This window comes from Budorcas taxicolor, chromosome X (assembly GCF_023091745.1).
Source record: "Budorcas taxicolor isolate Tak-1 chromosome X, Takin1.1, whole genome shotgun sequence".
NCBI classification, from domain to species: Eukaryota; Metazoa; Chordata; class Mammalia; order Artiodactyla; family Bovidae; genus Budorcas; species Budorcas taxicolor.
Window position 1 is genome coordinate 105,705,910 of NC_068935.1, and position 21,180 is coordinate 105,727,089.

The 21,180-nt window shown below is 40.3% G+C and overlaps 1 protein-coding gene across 1 annotated transcript in view; it reads right to left on the reverse strand.

The window, feature by feature from the left end:
• The window catches only part of SYTL5 (synaptotagmin like 5), a 111,721-nt gene that overhangs the window by 15,776 nt on the left and 74,765 nt on the right, over window positions 1–21,180 (reverse strand). Inside the window, exons 6-13 of the mRNA XM_052663569.1 lie at window positions 20,830–20,971; window positions 15,469–15,598; window positions 13,233–13,339; window positions 10,648–10,740; window positions 9,975–10,040; window positions 5,186–5,364; window positions 3,167–3,266; window positions 1,474–1,635 (exon numbers count right to left, since the gene is read on the reverse strand). Coding sequence (XP_052519529.1) covers window positions 1,474–1,635; window positions 3,167–3,266; window positions 5,186–5,364; window positions 9,975–10,040; window positions 10,648–10,740; window positions 13,233–13,339; window positions 15,469–15,598; window positions 20,830–20,971 — 979 coding nt within the window. The remainder of the gene's footprint in view (window positions 1–1,473; window positions 1,636–3,166; window positions 3,267–5,185; window positions 5,365–9,974; window positions 10,041–10,647; window positions 10,741–13,232; window positions 13,340–15,468; window positions 15,599–20,829; window positions 20,972–21,180) is intronic.

Here is a 21,180-nt window from a genome sequence, read left to right on the forward strand (position 1 = left end):
AGTAAACCTCCTAAAGGTTGTCCATGAGTTACTTATACCAAGTTTTTGAGGTCAACACTTATAAAATCCACCAGAAAGTTGTATTTAACTTCTGAGTCTCAAGTTCCTCATATAAAATGGGGATAACAATGCTTAGTGGTGGTTGTAACCATGAGATGTGAACGATGTTACTACTCATGATGATGAACAAACGCTATTATTGATGATCAGTGTTTGTTTTTGCTGTCTAGCACACACTCACCACTTTTGTTTTTTAGTATTACTGTACCTCGATTTCTTTGGGGGTGATACCATCTTCAGGACCAGTTTTATGTCCTGATGGTCTTAAGCCCCTCAATGTATCTCTCCTCTCTGGCTGCAATGATTAGCTAAGGATGGGCAAATAATGTAATGAGAATTAGGAACCAGGTCCAGGATGTTGGCTTGACTATTGGAGGAGGAACTCTTTCCTGTCCTGGACAGTGTGAGGCAAGGATGAGAGGTTTGCAGCTGCTGTGGTGTTCAAGAGAAGCAGACCTGGGATTAGTGAGGGGAGGCCCACAATGGATGAAGTCTGCAGGTGAAGCCAATATAGGGAAGAGAGATCAAGACACTCCAGGGCCTTGCTAAGATCTGAGCATCTGGGATCAAGCCATGCTTGATCATCTCTGGTCAATAATTTCCTTTCATTTTTTGAGTAGTGTGAGCTGGGGTTTCTGTCAATTGCAATATAAGGATTCCAACGTAACAAACACGGCCTAGCATTTATCGAGAAGCTTACAACGTGCCTGACACTGCAAGTATCACAAGGCAGGCTTCTTCAAGCCTCACAGCATCCCTAAAACTGATGTCCAATTCTTACATCACCAATGAGGACACCAAGGCCTGGGAAGTTAAGTAACTTCCCCAAGGTTACACAGAGAGTCGTGAAGCCAGGATTGAACCCAGGAAGTCTGATCTGAGTCCACTATCTTAACCATCATGTTCTTTTTTCCCTTCTCTATATAAAGAACAATCTTTGGTTACATAAGTGGGACCTTTATCCTATCTCACTTTTGACCTCAAAAATTACTGTAGAGATACCAACTGCATAGAGTGAATCCCAGGCACTGTTGGTTTAGTTTAGAACATACTATAGTAGCATTTAATTTCTAGTACCAGCCTTGAAAAAAATTTTTTGACCTAATAGGATCATATAATGTATTCTTTTGTTTATCCATGGTGACTATTGAATACTGACTATATTTTTAGCAGGTCAAATTAATAAGAAATTTGATTATGCAAGATTATGGTTTGCAATTTACAGACAGTCTATCTCAAAGAAGGTTTTCCAAAAGAGTGTTTTTACATTTATTATATCATTCCAAAATAAGCTGCACTAATCTTTTCGGATTATCACTTGACAGCTAGAGGTCTTCAGATTCTTTAGGCCTCTGACATCAGTTTTGCTCATTCCCTGTGTAAGTGTTTGACTCATCTGGAAGCACTTCCTACCTTGGGTTGAAGCACAAACCACTCATCACTTGGATTTTCAAAGTTCCATGAGTCAAAAGGAATCTCCACCTCCCCCAGGAAGCTATTCCGTCCAAATCGATCATAATGCCAGACTGAGAGCTGCAGAGTTTTCGTTTCCAGCTGGGCATGGCTGATGGTGTACTGCAAAACCAGATTTACAACATCACACTCCATATCCATTTCTAGGACAGGGTGAAATTTACTTCTACCGGCTTCCAGATCATATGCAGTAGTAATACAAACAAAACAAACCCAAGAGAAAAACACTTCATTTTTATTCGTTTCTGCTACAAGTCAGGTTCTATTCCATAAACTCTTTTGCGTGAGACCTAGCACTGAAAGATCTATTGACAGGCTTTTCATGGGGTTTGATAAACTTCAGATATTATATAAAAAGTGTGAGGTGATGAAGCTTGTCCCCTTTTCAGCTTTACTTGCTTTTTACTTGCCTAATTATTTTGTCAACAACTACTTTGTAAGTGCAAGGTTTAATGTATCAAGTCTATAATTTCTCTGTCTTATTTATAACAATAAGACCCAAATCCAGGAAAGTTTGACAGTGAGAAACTTGCAAATGTCAAACTTCATAAAGTTCAGCCTAAGTGCAGGGGTGCAATCGATATATACATAGATCTAGCAGAAAGAAAATATTGCTGGCATGGTTTTCCCTTTTCCAGCAGAACATTATCTGGGGCCACATACCCACACCCCCTCAAAATCTCCTGATTGTCCTCCGCAAATACCACCTCAGACACGCTTCAGACTGACTGATTCCTCATCTTGGATTCGCATCATCCTTGCTGTTTCTGGAATGATTCACCTTGGCCCTGCTTCCCGGATCTGCCACGTCATTCTTTTTATCTGTTCTGCTTCGGCTCATCTTTGCTATCCTGTCATGGCTGCTGGATTCACCCTCTGCATATATTCATTCCTTTTCACTTTGATCTGTCTTGATACTGGCTCCTGCTTTCACATATGACCCTGCTGACGTATGCCCCCACTCGCCAACTTCCTCCTGTGCTGGACTCCATGACTCCATCATTCTGGCTTCAACATCCCCATCCCCTTGGAACTTTCTTACCAGGCCAACTGTGTCCAGGGTGAGGGAAGAGGTTACATGGAGGCCCACGGGAAAAAGTAATGTCTCTAGAATTGGGGCCTGGGTTATATCTTACGTAGGCCACTGTCTCTGAGATTTTTCAAATCTAGCCCCGCATCTCCACTGTTCATTAACCACATGGATAAATTTAGCCAAATTCTGAAACCCTAACAAGAAACAGCACATTTTAATGCTGCATTAGCAGAACAGTGAGTATGTATAGAGTGACCTGCTAAGTTAGGGCCAAAACTTTGACAAACTTCTTTTACAGGGAACTAGAAAAAAAATTGTTTTCCCAAGGGTGAAACATACTATTGGACAAGAGGTATTGATACCAAGTCAGATGTAATTTTCCTGGATCATCTCTACTTCCAGTGCAATCTTCGGAGCAGCAGAGAAATAGACTAAGAGTGGTTTACATTGCTTTCTTTTCCAGAAACAGAAAGCCAACTGATTCACATTCTACTTTTCTAAAATACATATAAGCCTTGACATGCAAATCCTTTACAGTTACATCTAAACCAATGAGGTAAATCAAGCCATTAAAGTTACCATGAAAGAGTATTGATTTACCTTTAGGGTTTCATTGAATTCTGGATTGGTGCCTGTTCTTATTTTGGTCTTGCGCTTATTATTTCTGGACTTGTCAGGAAGAAGGTATGACTTGACATAACTGTATAGGATTAAAAAAATGAAAGTCATCCTTGGAAAACATCTACTTTGAGAGAAATGCTCAGGGACTTCAGTGAATAAAAGGAGTAAAAGAAACAGGCTAGTCAGTATAAGAGACAGAACCAAAGAGAATGTGGTTTACATACCAGGACATTTTGAAATATAACTCTGGCCCTTCAATAAGAGAGAAGTTGTTAATTCTTGTGGTAAAGAGAGTAGGTTCCAGAGTCAAGCCAGCTGGGTTTGAATTACTCCAGGCGTCAATGGTTTGGGGGAACTCAAGAGCTTATTTAATCTCTCTGTATCCCAGTTTCATCATCTGCAAACCTGGGATGATGACTTAGGGGATGATCAGGATCAAATGAGCTGACATATACAAGGAGCTAATATATTATACTATTGAATAAGTATAATCTATTATTATGATCAGTGTTCTTGATCATAGAGGTAATTTTCCTCTCCATTCAGATGTCCGGACTTCTGATGAGTGGAGTCAATGAGTGAATAAAGAAAATTGGTGAAAAAGAGGACATTAAAATTAACAACCTGAAGTCACAATAGCAATTCTCCCCAATACCTGGCCTTGAGCAGTCCCAGGAGCAGGGCATCATGGCAGACTCAGAAATGCACAAGACGTACAAGACTGAAATGTCAAAGATGCTACCAGACTCCTGAAGTCCACCTACTGTGGCTTTAGATGATCCCTTTGAGACTGATGATACCAATCCTGAAGCTCTCTGATATTTAGCTAAGGAGGTAACCGGACCAATCTATTTGTCTACTCATTTGTCTGTTTTGGAAACAGATTTGATGAGCTATGTATTAATTGTAGGTTATCTATTATGTAGAAAAAGGGTTAACAGTGAGTCTGAGACTGCTCTCATTCGAAATATCTGTTTATAAGTTTGGCTCTTGGCTAGTATGCAGAACCTGGGTTTCAGGAGGATTTTCATCACTCCAGGAACAGAAATAAGTGGCTCACTGTGCCAAAATATTTGTGGAAATAGTATAGCTCCTGCTGAACACCTGCTTTCATGTAGGAGACTGGGATTTTGGTATGTGACCAGTTGAGTCTCTCAATGAGCTTCCCTGGTAGACAACACTCCCCATGTGTTTTCACCACTTGTGGCTGCAGGACTTAAGCACATCCTGTGTGACTCCACTGGGAGAGGTCCTTGGAAGCTTAAGCCTCGATTCTCTTGATCTTTGCCACATATGCCTTTTCCCTGTACTGATTATGACTGTGTGTGGAGACCTGTGGGTCCTCAGAGTGACTCACCAAACTGGCAGTGGTCCTGGGAAGCCCTGAGTCTTACCTTCCTATGGTCTTACCTGCCCTCCCAGGCTGATTCTGGAAATCCCAAGAGCCTCATAATTGCCCTTTCAGGTTGTTCAATTGGGCAAACAGCTTGGTAATTTTTTCTGGAGGGTTTCCCAGAGCAAAAATGAACAGGATACTCTCATACAGCCTGGGGTATGCCAACGTGTCAGCCTTGCATAAGAAAGAGCTGCCTCTGTGTGGACTACAAATCTGTGAGTCCTGAATCATGCTGAGTCATAGCTTCTTTAAAATCTTAGAGTTCCCTGGTAGTCTAGTGGTGAGGATTTGCTGCTTTCAATGCCATGGCCTGGGTTCAATCCCTGGCCAGGGAAATGAGATCCCACAAGCCATAATGTGCAGCCAAAAAAAAAAAAATATATTTTTTTAAATAAACTAAGACTCAGGTAACTACAAATGTGACCATTATACATGCATGTCAGAGAATATTTAGAGGTGGCAGAGGAAGAAAGTGATGATCAACCTTCTGATTCTAGATGAATGCTAAAAGGCTTCTGAAAAAGAAACACACAGGCTGACAAATACACGTAATTCACATGGGCAGTGACTGAAACAGTCTGAGGAGCATGCTATGTGCTTACGCATCTGTCCTCTGTTTCTTTTCATCTCCTATGGCCAGATTTCTGCAGTTCTTGACAAAAATGTAGAGCCCGCCAGTTTCATAGCTGTAGCTGATGTGCAAAAGGATTTCCCCGCTGACCTTCACGTTGCCATAGTCTCCTGTCTCACTGTAAACACTCATCATGCTGTTCAGGCTGGTCTGGAATCAACAAGATGAAAAGAGGCATTCCAGGTTATGCTAGTGATCTCTCCACAGAAGCTACCTCCCACCATTTAATTAAAATTCCCATTGTTTATATGAGCAGGGAAGCTTATGGTGAAGGAAGAAAGCAAAAGATGGTCTGTTTTTCTGGTGTCGCATAAAATCCAAGCCTGAGAAAGGACAAAGTCTAGGACCATTAGTAAGGAAGGAAGGACACTCACTGATAGGGGATGCATTGCCTTTTTGGGTTAGTGAATAGCCTTTGTTTATTCACTTCTTCTAATGAATAGCATTTCCCATTCCATCTCCTCTCCCCATCCCTGTAGCTTTCTCCTCTTTCACTGGGAGACTCAAGGTCAGTCTACTTCAAGGTCTAGAATGCATTGATCAGGACAAAGAAACAAATACCCATATTTCTGTGCAAGGATAAGCTACAAGCTTCTCTCTCTGATACCTACATAGACTATTCCATCCCATAAGTCTCTGAGAAGCCATACTATAACCCAGCAGGACCCTATGGGGCCTTCCCAATGTAGCCCCTCCCCTTTATCCTCTACTTTATTGCCTCTGAAGTACCTTCAGTACAGTTCAGTCGCTCAGTCATGTCCGACTCTTTGCGACACCATGAACTGCAGCACGCCAGGCCTCCCTGTCCATCACCAACTCCCAGAGTTCACTCAAACTTATGTCCTTCGAGTTGGTGATGCCATCCAGCCATCGCATCCTCTGTCGTTCCCTTCTCCTCCTGCCCCCAATCCCTCCCAGCATCAAGGTCTTTTCCAATGAATCAACTCTTCGCATGAGGTGGCCAAAGTATTGGAATTTCAGCTTCAGCATCAGTCCTTCCAATGAACACCCAGGACTGATCTCCTTTAGGATGGACTGGTTGGATCTCCTTGCAGTCCAAGGAACTCTCAAGAGTCTTCTCTAACACCACAGTTCAAAAGCATCAATTCTTCGGTGCTCAGCTTTCTTTATAGTCCAACTCTCACATCCATACATGACCACAGGAAAAACCATAGCCTTGACTAGACGGACCTTGAAGTATGTAGATAATATTAATAGAATCTGATGCACATTTCCTGAGTTGTTTTACAGATGCTAAAACCCTCATCAAATGGAAGAAATTAACGATTTGATGACCATGAGCACATAGCCCTCAGACCTTCTGTAGCCTAAGGACTGATTATCATCAACTAATCAAAGAACTGTGCACAAGCTGATCACATGCTCTGAGACCTGTGACCCTCACCTGGTCTTTAGAAATGCTTTGCTCAAACCCTTCAGGAAGTTTGAGGGGTTTCAAGCACCAGTCATCCATCCTCAACATTTACACAATAAACACTGCGCTTTCCTTCACTACAACCTGGTGTCAGTAGATTGCCTTTACTGTACCGAGACAACCAGACCCAAGACTGGTTCTGTAACATAACTGCATCTTCCAAAAGGGCACACCACGAGAACATCACTGCCCACAGCTGTCAGGACTCCCCTGACCAGCTGTGAGGCCACAGGGTTAGTAACTAATATGACCATGGCTTTCTACACATCTATAAAATAGCAACTCACAAACAGAACACTAAACAAGAAAATAATACACCAACCAATAAATAAAATTAAAATGCAAAAAGAAACCCTGTCCAAATGTGCCAGAATGAATGAAAGTTCTGATGGGACACTAATAACAAGAGATGCATTTTAAATTAAATGTAACAAAATTATCCTGTAGTGCCAGCAACATGAACTCTGTCTTAGCAACACGACTGTCACAAAAAACCACCTGGAAGGCATTCAGGAGTGATCTAGGCATTTCAAAAGCCTTGTCTATGAACAACTGGGAAGTAAAGACTATGGTGAGTGCAAAGAGAGGTTAGACCTCATACCTTGTATATATTTTTTTGTTTATATATAAAACAAAAGCCATTACCTTCCTCCAATTGCCCAAAGTAGAGACTGATACAAAAACAGTGGGTGATATGGCCAGTCTCTTTTTCAAGCTTAAATCAAGGGCAAGAGCAAACCAAGGATTCCATAATAATTTGGAAATTAAAACTTAAAGAGCCAGTGAGTGACCTAAGTCGTCTATTCTGTTCCTGAAACCAAACATCAGAATTTTCATGATAGCAGGTGTCTTTGCAAACTTTAATTGCCTACTGGTCACTTGGGGGTCTCATTAAAATGAAGGTTCTGATCCACACAGTCCCAGGTGGAGTCTGAGATTCTGTCTTCTTCCTTTTTTTTTTTTTTTTTAAAGATTTGTTTATTTATTTTTTGGCTGTGGTGGGTCTTTGTTGCTGCACTCAGGGTTTCTCTAGTTGCAACAAGCAGAGGCTGCTCTCTCTAGTGGCGTTGTGCAGGGCTTCTCATCGCGGTAGCTTCACTTGTTGCAAAGCTCAGGCTCTAGGGCACTCAGGCTTCAGAAGTTGTGGCTCCTGGTCTCCAGAGTGCAGGCTCCATAGTAGTGGTGCAAGGGCTTAGTTGCTCTACAGCATGTGGAATCTTCCTGGATCAGGGATTGAACCGGTGTCCCTTGCATTGCAAGGTCGAGTGTTAACCACTGCACCACCAGGGAAGCCTTGCGATTCTGCTTTTCTAATAAACTCCTAGGTCCACAGTTCCCAAACTGTGTGTTAAGGCATCCCAGAGCACCAGCCCCAACTCACAAGGGGCACCGCAGGATATTTTAAAATTCCCAGGGAAACAACAGTGACAACTATTAGACACCATGCAAACTACTAACAGTAGTTCACAGTGTTAACGTTCAATCCTACTTTCTTCTTTTTAATAAAGTCCTATCCATGTGAACCTGAGTTTTAGGCAGTAACTATGACAAAAAACATGTACTGCACAAAAATCCATGAGCAAAAGGAAATGAAAATGCTGCTGCCAACTCATGTAGTCCCCATCAGGCCCACACATCACCTCAGGGGCTATTTAAGAATGGAAAGAGTCAGACACGATGGAGGGAGACTGAAGAATGGAATAAAAATATTATTTTTTCAAATGGTTACTGTGCATTATATTTTCAAATGGCTACTAAGTTGTTAAGATACCAGTGCTTATTTTTTTCCCAAGCTAACTATTTAACTGGGCTAGGTGGCTCAGGTGGTAAAGCGTCTGCCTGCAATGTGGGAGGCCCAGGTTCGATCCCTGGGTTGGGAAGATCCCCTGGAGAAGGAAGTGGCAACCCACCCCAGTACTCTTGCCTGGAAAATTCCATGGACTGAGGAGCCTGGTAGGCTACAATCCATGGGGTCGCAAAGAGTCGGATATGACTGAGCAACTTCACTTTCACCTGGCCTAGCAGTGCTATGAAATTACCACTGAGACACTAGGGGTTCTGTAAACTGACACCTTTTATAGTCTCTGACCCAGGTCACTCAATATTGCTGGTCAACAGACCATGCTTTGAGTTTCAGGGGCTTTAAGAATAAGCCCCAAACCCCTAATGTCAAGTCTGGCTCATAGAAATTATTGGCAGTGCCAAAACATTGTGAAATAAAGTTTATATTTTATGGCAAAGCTTGAAAAATTTAAACATTCTTTTTTGTTTTCACTGAACCACATGGCTTGCATGATCTTAATTCCCTGACCAACCTGGGCCCTCAGCAATGAAAGCGCAGAGTCCTAACCCCTGGACTACCAGAGAATTCCCCAAGAAAAATTTGAACGTGAAAAAGTTCATCTGCCCTTTGGCCTTCTTGCTTGACTTCTATGGGCAGAACAGTTCTCGGAGCTTTCTGAGATGCTGTTCCCAGGTTATAATCTTCAGTACAGTGCCAATAGAATTTCCCATTTCTTTCTTAGATCGGCTGTTTATTTTTTTGTTGTTGTTGACAACAAAGCAAAATATTTCCAGATTTTTAGTCTGAGGACCTCCGCACCATACCTCACTGACCCCTTGGGTCACTGACTTATATCTATACCACATCCTTCTGTAGCCACTCCTTCAAAGAGGGTCCTGTTAAAGGATGAGATCGGTACAGAGAAAATTCAGTTTAAGAACCCACTATTGCAGAAGCTTGGAAGAAACTGAAGAAGTTACAAGAATTTTACTACTAACCAAACTCTATGCTTTTAACCAAGCCAATGCTGTGATTTAAACAGAGATGTTGATGTATGGCAAAACCAATACAATATTGTAAAGTAATTAACCTCCAATTAAAATAAATAAATTTATATTAAAAATAAATAAACAGAGATGTTTATTCTAAGGGGCTTCCCTGGTGGCTCAGATGTTAAAGAATCTACCTGCAATACAGGAGACCCAGATTGGATCCCTGGGTTGGGAAGATACCCTGGAGAAGGGAATGGCTACCCACTCCGGTATTCTTGCCTGGAGAATCCCATGAAAAGTGCCTTGTTCATGTAAACCATTCTGGACCATGTATCTTTCCTCTAGTCCACAGATTCTAATGTTTAAAAAATGTGTTTTCTTTGGAATACCTGGATTCTGATTATATTATTTTCCTTTTAAAAGAGGATTGCTGGTTAATGATACATGAGTCAGAAAGACTGGGAGAATTGCCTAGCTAATGACATTTCCTGTACCATGAAATCCATGAAGTACAATTGAAAAAAAGAAAAAGGAAAGGTTGAACACTCACAGTGTCTGAGTCAGCATCAGGCACACTTAGGTAGGTCCATTTCCTGTCAGAGCCTGCTTGAGAATTCTTTAAGGAAGTCGCCCAAAGGTCAAAAGAGAAAAGCGCATTAGTGCAACAGATGGAAATAAAAGATACCAAAAGACTTGGAGGCATACAGATAGATAAAAAGACACAGGGACACCTAAAGCCTTCTCAAAGAAGGGTTCAAACACCAAAGTAAGATGGGATGTTATTCTGTAGGAGTGGGAAATTATGGACTTGATGTATGAATAGGAAAGAAAGTTGCTTGGCTATGTGTTTAAGGAAAGTGAGGAAAGTGACTGGTGGTAGCAAGGAGGACATCTGAGGAACTGAGAGAATGGCAGCAGGGAATTTACCAGCTGAGAACTGAGATAATTCAGAGGGTTCAGTTGATGATAGCCTGAACTAGGGAGGGATGAGGTTTTAAAACATGGTAGGGAGAGGTTTTTTTAAAGTAGGAATCAGGAGCCTTAGGAAAAGCCCCCACAAAATTTGAATGAAAGGTACTCTGTGGACAAAAGGCAAGCAGGAGATTATAATAACTTTTAATTCATGATCCTGTGTCTTCCAAGAACTTGATTCTCTTCTGTGGAAATGCAAAGAAAACCAACAAGAGAAAGAATATTCCAGTGCATGCTCAAGAATTGCTTACTGTTGACAGGCCACTCGCTAGACTGTGGGTATTTGAAGAAAACCGGGAGGACACTAAGTCATCAATGCCATCTTCCATCTCTTCTAAGGAATCCTAAGGAAGGACGGGGGAAAATAAAATCAGTGGCTTGGTGTCTTTCCTAGAAAGTCTTTTCACTTACAAAAAACACTTTAAAAAATATTATAATTGACTTATGATTGCTTTATGACATTGGTTTTATTTCTGTCATACATCAAAATGAATTAACCATAGGTATACATATGTCCCCTCCCTCTTGAATCTCCCTCCCACCTCCCGCCCATTCCCACTCCTCTAGGTTATTACAGAGCCCTATTTTGAGTTCCCTGAGTTATACAGCAAATTCCCATTGGCTATCTATTTTACCTATGTTAGTGTATATGTATCCATGCTATTGTCTCCATTCATCTCACCCTCTCCTCTTCTCCCTGTCTATAAGCCTATTATCCATGTCTGTGTCTCCACTGTGGCTCTGTGAACAGATTCGTCAGTACCATCCTTCTAGATTTCAAATATATGCGTTAATATACGATATTTGAAAATGCTTTTCTTAAATACTTGAAATATCAGATACAAATATCTAGGAAAAACTCTATTCCTAGGTTTTGCTCTTTTGTTCTCCATTCAACCTGAATTACAACCATCTGAAGATTGGGGTCCCCTTCCTAGCGATGCTTGCTTTATGGAAAGAACATGAAATGTGGAATCACACAGACCTGGGCGTTCAATTCCTCCTTCTCTGCTCACTAAAGTAATTTACTTTGAGCAAAGTACTTATTTTTTAATTTAAAAAGTTGAGGTGCATTTGTGTGTGTGTTTATGTGTGTATGCACATTAACACATGCCTGTGTATGTCTATACTGTTAAGACACGGAAATGTATCTTGAAAATCTCGCCAATAGAATAGACTATTTTACATATTGGTTTCTTATCCAAAATTCCAGATTCTACTTTTCTTTCCCCACTTTTCATCTCCTGGTTATTTAAATAATATATTTTTATAGTAAAAATATCAAGTAATATAGATTAAAAAACTTGTATCTCCACTCACATATTAATAATTAAATTTCAATAATCTTTGATGGATGAACAGGGTACACACAGATAAATGGATTATATCATGCATACTATTTTCTTTCTTTCTTTCTTTCTTTCTTTTTTTTTTTATTAAGGACACCTTTCTTTTTTGTTTCTCCTCTCTTCCCTGGTCCTCCTTCTTACCCTCGGTGAAGCTAGTATTATGCATCCTATTCGAATTACATTCTCTTTTTAAAAAGTTTTCCGCATCTATTGATGTAGTTTTTATTTTCTCCTTTAATATAGTGAAGGGGCTTCCCTGGTGGCTCAGACGGTAAAGCGTCTGCCTGCAATGTGGGAGACCCTGGTTCGATCCCTGGGTCAGAAAGATCCCCTGGAGAAGGAAATGGCAATCCACTCTAGCACTCTTGCCTGGAAAATCCCATGGATGGAGGAGCCTGATAGGCTACAGTCCATGGGGTCGCAAAGAGTCGGACTCGACTGAGTGACTTCACTTTCACTTTAATGTAGTGAAATATTAATTATGTAAAAGATATTCTTATAGAGATGAATTCTTCTATTCAAACCTAGAATAAAACTTGCTTATTGCAATATTTTTGATTCACTGCTAGGTTTGTGTATATATTCAAGTTTTCTGTATATATTTATAAATTAATTTACCTTGTAGTTTTCTTTTTTTACACTATTTTAAAAATCAAGTTTGAGTATTCAGGTTATATAAAATGGCTTCATATCATGAATTTGAAGATTTTCAGAAGATTTTCTATGATCAGTAATAGTTTAATAACATTGGAATTATCTGTTCTTTAAAGGCTGAATACCAAGTAAGCTTTGAAACCATTTGCTCTCATTGCCCACCACTACCGCTGCCCTTTTGTGGTGGATTTAAAAATACTTCGTAGTTTTTTATTACTATAGTAAATAACATTGAGTGTTAGAACTAAGTTTCCTGGTTTGTGTCAGAAAAATTGTAATAATGTCATTTAACATTTGTCTTATCTTTCATCCAAGGAGTTCAACTGGATTATAGCTATTGTAGAAAGAGGAATTTCAGAATATTAGAACCTTCACAATAATTTAATTCAACGTTCTCATTTCATGAATGACTTTACCTTAAACATTAAATTTCACATAAGTTAGTCTCAATTGAGAAGATAGTTTAGGGGGATAACATGAGATGTAGAAATGTTCATATAAAACATATAGTCAGATAAGTCTAGTAATGTTGGATTTAGGAAATGTTAGGATTCCTTACATTTTCTGGGTTTAGATTAAGTGACATGCTTTTAACAAGGAACTGAAATCCCCAACAGTTGTTTTCTTAGTGATACTCGTCACTCATTAACCTGATCACCTGTTACCTTTTCTAAATCATATTTGTTTTTATATGTTAGTTGTGAAGACTAATAGGAAGAAATGATTGTATATCCTCACTTCACTCTCAAATCATCCTCCCCAAAAGTGGACAGGTTTGGAATAAGCCTGTGCCCTTTCTTCATGACCATTAGACACTTCCATATCCAACTTACCAAGTCTTTGTCCAAAGCCCCAGGGACAGATTTGCTCCTTATGCTTATAGTATCCTCTAAGTCTTCTGTAAATGACCCACTCAAATCTAACTCAGATCGACTCCGGTCTGCAGGAAGGAAAGGGGAAGAAGGGAATCATCTTGTTTTGTTAGAAGGGTTCACTTCTCATTGCAAATGTTTCATTGTTATTCCAATTCTTTCGAGGGATAAGGCGTAGATAGTGTCATGAAAACAATAGTCAGAAACTTCATACTGTTTATGCTACCATGCTACCATTTATTAACAGTATTTTGAAATTTTCTTGGACTGACTTACCAACACTGATCTGTACATTTCTCCTTTGAGCATAGGAAGGCAAATGTTCTACTACTATAACATGATCAATTTGTAAGCTATTTAAGAATTTTGTTGTGCTCAAAAACCTTGGCAAACTCTCAAAGAATGGGCCATTAAGCTTAGAAAAAAATAGAACATTAAGTATTCCTTATTTATTAGAGAATCTATTGTCTATTCCATGGAGAGGAGCCTGGTGGGCTACAGCCCATGGGATCGCAGAGAGTCAGACATGACTGGGCATGCACACATACATTGTGCTTTTATATTTGACATAAAATGCAATGAAATGATACAAGTTCTTTTCACACAAAAATGGAGTAGCTATAGGGAAATTGAAAGGAACTTCTATTTCTTTGCACACCAGAACATTCTTTCATCAGCAGAATTTCTTGCTTTTAAACATATAAAGAAAAATGCAAAACTCAGTAATGCTGTGGATAGCTTATCAACAGTTTATTTCCATAAAAGACTTCTATGTCAAAACCCTGCTGAGAGAGAATACTTGCTTATAAATGAGAAAGACTGAAGAGAGCAACTGATTAAGACTGAAATGATAAATGAAATAGCACAGAACTGCTTAGCATAGCACCAGACACAGAGTATGTACTCAATCCACAGGAGCTACTGAGTACTATTAAGAGGAGAAATGAAGGGGCTTCTCAAATGGCTCAGCAGTAAAGAAGCTGCCTGCCAATGCAGGAGACACAGAAGACATGGGTTCAGTCCCTGGATCGAGAAGATCCTCTGGAGGAGGAAATGGCAACCCACTCCAATATTCTTGCCTGGGAAATCCCATGGACAGAGGAGCCTGGCCAGCTAGAGCCCATGAGTTTGCAAAGAGTCGGATACAACTGAACAACTAAGTATGAGCATGAGTAGTAGAAATACGCTCCATGAGGTTGGCTTCTAGGCTAGTTTAAAATTATCCATTGAACTAGAGAACCAGTTTTCTAGTCCTAAACAAAATGCAGTAACAGCCATGCACATTTAGCCAACTCTTTGGGAGCGACTTGTCTTGGAGAGACACCTCCAACTCAGCACAGAGAATCCAGCCTTAGGCTTTATGTTAGGATTAGCATTAGATAACTGATTTCTTCCTTCTGGGGGTCTTGTCATGATTTCAAATCTACACAGGGGACATAAAGTTCCTAATTATAACATATGTCTCTGAAGAGTTTCCTTATTCAAAGGTAATAAAATTATACCATAAAATAATATTTGTTTCACAGGGGTTGTTGTGATGCTAAAGTGAAACAATATTTTTGAAGGGATCATACAAATGAAAGGGGTTATTAATAATCCCTTAATGCTGCTTGCAAAGAAGGCCTTATTTAAACCATGGAATAATGATTCATCTGTCTAGATACAGGGCACTTCTGACCGATGTGTCAGTGGAACTGCCATTTCCTTGAATTCTGGGCAAGTGTCTTTATCTTTTGTATTAAATGAAACAATCATATTTCCTGAACTCCTCTACTGACTTCTCGGCTCTGTCACTCAGTCATGTCTGGCTCTTTAAGACCCCATGGACTGTAGCCCACCAGGCTCCTCTGTCCAGGGGATTTCCCAGGCAAGAGTACTGGAGTGGATTGCCATTTCCTCCTCTAGGGATCGAACCTGTGTCTCCTGCCTTGGCAAGCAGATTCTTCACCATTGCACTATCTGGGAAGCCCCATGACTGTATACTCTTATCAAATTCAAAATTCACAGATTTTTCAAGGGGCTCAAGTTATCACATGGGTCCATGTTTCAACAGTTCTTACAGAGTGGGCTGAATACCATGGGTCAAAGAGTGGATGATTATTTTCAAAGGCATGAAACATACATTTAAGGCCCCACAAGGCAGTCAGTTTCACCTGATTTAGTCATTTTCACAACAGAGCAGTCAGGTTGGCAATACCTGAGGAGAGGGAGGCCCGGGACACTGCTATGGATGGTGTGCTGGAAGGTTTTCGGCGATGAGTCTTTGTGAAGTCCTCAGAGGTGCTTTCAATGGCAGCCAAATCGGTGAAATTTTCAAAACCACGTTCCTTCTCACAAAGTAGAAATGGAAATATACATATAATATTGACTGTAATTGACTTCCAAATACTTCCATCTACCAGTATAACCATATCTATCTTACTCTTCAAGAGGAGCCAGTTGACACCGAGAGAGCCCTCAACAGAAGTCCATAAGTCTAAAACTTACTATCAATACTCTCAAAAATACCTACCAAGAGTTTTGTTAACTAGCACAAAAGGTGTCTGAAATAATTATTTGTTCACAAAATTAGTGAATATTATAAGGTTATCAGTAAAGATGGTGTAAGAACCTCCAAACTTACATGAACTATGTATAAGAATACAGCAAGATTTACACCCGCAGCATAGTACTCAGGGTTAGAACTCTTGCTTCCACGTTTGTCCTCATTCTCCACACCCTCTCTCTTCAACCATGCCTTACTTTCACCACGTCTCACTTAACATAAAAGCATGCCACCTTCCCCATCTCATAGGCTGGATGATCAGAATATGGTTGCTTACATCGTTATTTAAAGTTTTCATTATTTTATTAAATCTATTTATCTGGCTGTGTTGGGTCTTAATGGTGGCAACACAGGATCTTCAATATGGTACTCGGGCTCTCTAGTTGTGGTGTGTGGGCTTAGTTGCCACACTGCATGCAGAATGTTTAGTTCCCAGACCAGGGATCAAACCCTCATTACCTGCAATGGAAGGTGTACTCGTAACCACTGGACCACCCAGGAAGCCCTCCTACATCATTATTGCAATAAAATTTCATGTAAGGCACTTATTAATGTTCATACAAGGATAAAGAATGGAGACATCCCTGCTTATAGAAATAGGTTTTTTTTTTTTTTTAATTGGGTATCTACTTGCTTATAGATGCTTGTTCATGTAATGGTATTCAGTCTAACATTTTATGTTTTCTCTTTTTTAAATTCTTTTATTGAAGTATAGTTGGCTTACAATGTTGTGAAAATCTCTGCTATACGGCAAAGTGACTCAGTTACACAATATATACATTCTTATTTACATTCTTTTCTATTATGGTTTATCACAGGATAGTGAACATAGTTACCTATGCTATATAGTAGGATCTTCTTGTTTATCCATTCTAAATGTAATAGCTTGCATCAACCAACCCCAAATTTCTAGTCCATTCCTTTCCCTCCCCCGTGACAATCACAGGTCTGTTCTCTGCAAGTCTGTTTCTTTTTCGCAAATAAGTTCATTTGTGCCATGTTTTAGATTTCACATATAAGTGATATCACATGGTATTAATCTAACATCACATAGTATGATGAATGGCATTATTTTGTTCTTTTTATGGCTGAGTAATATTCCACTGTATATACATATCACATCTTCTTTATTCATTCATCTGTTCATGGACATATGGGTCGTTTTCAGGTTTTGCCTATTGTGAACGGTGCTGCTATGAACATAGGGTGCATATATCTTTTTCAATTATAGTTTTATCTGGGTATATTCCCAGGAGTGGGATTGCTGGATCATATAGTAATTCTATTTTCAGTTTTCTGAGGAACCTCTATTTTCCAGTGACTGCACCAACTTACATTCCCACCAACAGTGACACTTAATTTCATTATAAAGGAAAATTCTGTCCCAACTTTGCCTGTGCCCACAGGGGCTTGACGATTGCATTGTTCCAAGTTCACTTAAGTATTAAACTAATTTTGCACTTCTGAGAACTGGACTAAGGTTAAGTGGCCATGCAAATGACACCATGATGTGATATGATTGAACCTAAAAGAGACTCTTCAGTTGCCCCTTCCAAAAACAATCAAAAGCTGTCTTTAAATGTCCTAGAGAAAGGAATCCCCTTCTTGGTGCCCTACATTTATCCCATAACTTAGACATTGAGGCAATGTTAATGGACTCACTCCAGAAAGATAGAAATGCAAATCAATGCAACTCCAATATAGACTGCATTTGGTCTTTGAATATTTGCCAACACATACTACCTGTAACAGGAGGAATATAAGTCCTAACTTTTCTAATTGCCACCCATTCAGAAAGGTGGTCACACATGGATTCCTCCAATGAAGCAAGACCAACTTCCTTAGCAGCAATTAACAGTGACAGTAAATTTTCCAACTGGCACCCTGGGAATAACATTAATATTGAGCACTAATAGGCCAATTAAAATTGCACAGTATGTAACACATACCCTGGAGATTCATGATGTGAGGCCCAAAATTAGTAAGTTATATCATAGCAGAGCACAGGTTAGAGACTTTCATGTTCTAAGAATTTTCCATTTTAAAAAGGTACTTCTCACGTGCTAAAGCAGACAAGAACACTGAAGCAAAGAGATGCTGAGAAGTGGGAGAAATTGTTAATTTGATCATCATGTAACTCTATATGGGTCTTCTATTCATCATGAAAGAGCAAATATGCTTCATAAAGTACTGTGCTACACTAAGTTTATCTGACAGAACATATTTCTCTCTGTGCCTCTTTTTCTTTTAGAAAAGACTAGCTACATCAGTTAGAATGCAAGCATGAGATTAGCACAAGCACCATATGTGTGTGTTAGTTGCTCAGTTGTGTCCAACTATGTGACCCCATGGACTGTAGCCCGCCAGGCTCCTCTGTCGATGGGATTTCCCAAGCAAGAATACTGGAGTGGGTTGCCATGCCCTTCTCCAGGGGATCTTCCCAAACCAGGAAACATGGAACCTGGGTCTCCTGCACTGCAGGCGGATTCATTACCATTTGAGCCTATTATATATATATCAATACATATGTCTACTCATTCAATCATAGGAAATTTTTGTTGGGGAATATCTAGGGCTTCCCTCGTGGCTCAGATAGTAAAGAATCTGCCTGCAATGTGGGAGACCTGGGTTCGATCCCTGGGTTGGAAAGATCCCATGGAGAAGGGCACGGCAACCCTCCTCAGTATTCTTGTCTGGAGAATCCCCATGGACAGAGGAGCCTGGTGGGCTTCAGTCCATGGGGTCGCAAACAGTCGGACATGACTGAGCCACTAAGCACAGAGCAGGTATTGTTTAATAAAGAAGTATTCATATATTTGTAGCAACTTGGATGCACTGAGAGATTATCACAGTAAGTCAGAGCGACAAATCTAAAATATGACAAACGAACCTGTCTACAAAACAGAAAACAGAATGGTACACACAGAGAACATACTTATGGTTGCCAAGAGAGAGGGTTTGGGGGGAGGGATGGAGTTGGAGACTGGGGTTAGCAGATGTAAGCCATTATATGTGGAATGGATAAACAAGAAGTCAGTCTCTTATGATAAAGCACAATGGAAAAGAATGTAAAAAAAGAATGCATATATGTGTATAATTGAATCACTGCTGTACAGCAGAAAGCAACAACATTGTAAACCAATTGCAATTCAATGGTTTAAAGTTCTTAAAATTAAAAAAAATATTCATCTAAAGGCTGTAGATATGAGGGGATTGGCACATGAGAAGGAAGCTCCCTCCTTACCCCCTACCTCCAGTGATGGTACTTAGGGAGATAAGCCTTGTTTTGAGAACAAACTTGACTAACTTACTAATTATTGGACTGACAGTCTGCTGATTCCCACTAGCAGAGCTGTACCAGCTGTTAACATTTTTTTAATACTTCTGGATCAGTTGGTGAGCAGGGCAACTCCCAGTCCACCCCTTCTTCCTGTGCTCCTGTCCTCCACAACCCTAGTTCTCCTCACAATCCAGGTCACTGCATGGCCTGGGAGGGCCCTCAGGATGCTGCCCAATCTTGCACCAGGGTCTGTTCTGATGGCTCAGTGCCCCTGACATACCAGTTTCTAAATATTGTGAATGCCATCCCTTTTCAGGCTGCCAGAGAAGTGAGTACAGTCACCAACTGTGCATGCACTTTTCTGGCTACTGAACAACACTGTTTGTGGAGCTAAGTATAAACACTGATGAAATTTTAAATAGGCTTTTTATCTTATCAATAAGTTTAATTTAGACTAAAACTGTTTAAATACACTTATTATTATTATTCTTTATTCTGTCTGAATGCCTTTGGACTCTTCATCAAAAATATCTGTAGAATCTTGTCATTCACAGTCTCCACATCTATCTTCGTGTTCCAAAGCCCAGCAACACCTCCTGCAGTAATACCCTGGCCTCCTTCCTAACCGGCCTTCTGGCTTCCACTCTTGTTCCCAATAGGCTCTTCTCAGCATAGTCCTCAGTTTCAGCATAAACAGAAGCCAGATCATGTCACTAGTCTGATGAAAATTCTCCAACTGCTGCCATCTTCTCCAGAGTAAATGCCAAAGTGCACACAGTCCACACGGCTCATCTGGCCCTACTTCCCCTCTGAACTCATTTTCTCGTATCCCTCCTTTGTTCACTCATAACAGCCATACAGGGCTCCCTGTTCTTCCTTGAACACACCACATATGCTCCCACCTTAGGGTCTTTGCACTGGCTGCTCCTTCAGGGGCACTAAAGATCTTTCAGACTCTGGTGAAGCAAGGGCACTGACTATGCAGATGGTGGTCCTTGATTTAAGTGATTGCAATATAAAGTGATTCCAACAGCCTTCCCATAATGTATTTACTGAACATCAGTGCTATCCCAGCATGGATGACAACTTTGCAAGAGATGCTCGCAAGCCTAATTCTTTCACTTCTTTCAAGTCTTTGTTTGACCAGGGGTTGGCATAGAGAAAGCCCTCATTAAATATTGGCTGAATCAAAGAATTGTAGTTTGTACGTAAAGATACAATATGTGAGTTATCTATATGGAGTTTCCTGCTTAATCAAACAACCTAGTAGATGTTCATTCACTCAAAAGAACAGCTTACACACACAACACACACAATGCAATTTAAATTTCTGTTATGTGCCAACTCTTTAACAGATGTATTGAAAAGAAAATGATAAAAATATTTTAAGAGTCTACCTTTCCTAATTTAAATCTGTTGGCAACATTTTAGAACAGTCAAGTTCTTGACAAATAAAATGGATGATCAAAATCAGAGTGCTAAACATGATTTATATTTTACTGAAACCATGTAGCCATTGAAACCCCCATCAAACAAATTCCACCTCTGAAACTGCCCTTTCCTTCACACTTGAGGCCTCCTGCCATGAGCTATGGATGTAGGAGATTCAGTTCTGAGCAAGAAGCATCTATTACTGTTAAACAAGATCAACAACAGGCTCTCGAAGGCTAGCCATGCCTCAGTGGTGAGGCTGAGTCCCAGATGGAGCTGTTCCTTCACATCTGTGAACTTACTCGACTGCTGACTGAGGTCACGCTGCGGGTGCTGGGGGCCGGTGACCTCGGAGTGCCTGGGGTCATGCCATTGCTCCGGACACTCTTCAGAGTTCCAGGACCAGCTTCTGGTTCATTGAAATCTGATGAACCAGTGCTTCCCCTAAATGAGAAAAAACATTCTGACTTTAAAATGGAATGGAGCAGTGACCAAAGACATAGTCAGGGAAAACTCCCCAGAAAACAATGGCAACACGTGGACCACCTGAGGTACACCTTCAGGGGCTCATGAGGTTCAACGCCATTTGTCTGACTCCAGCGTCTTCGTAATTGAACTTACCTCTCCAACTATTTTCCCCACTGCTCAGCAGT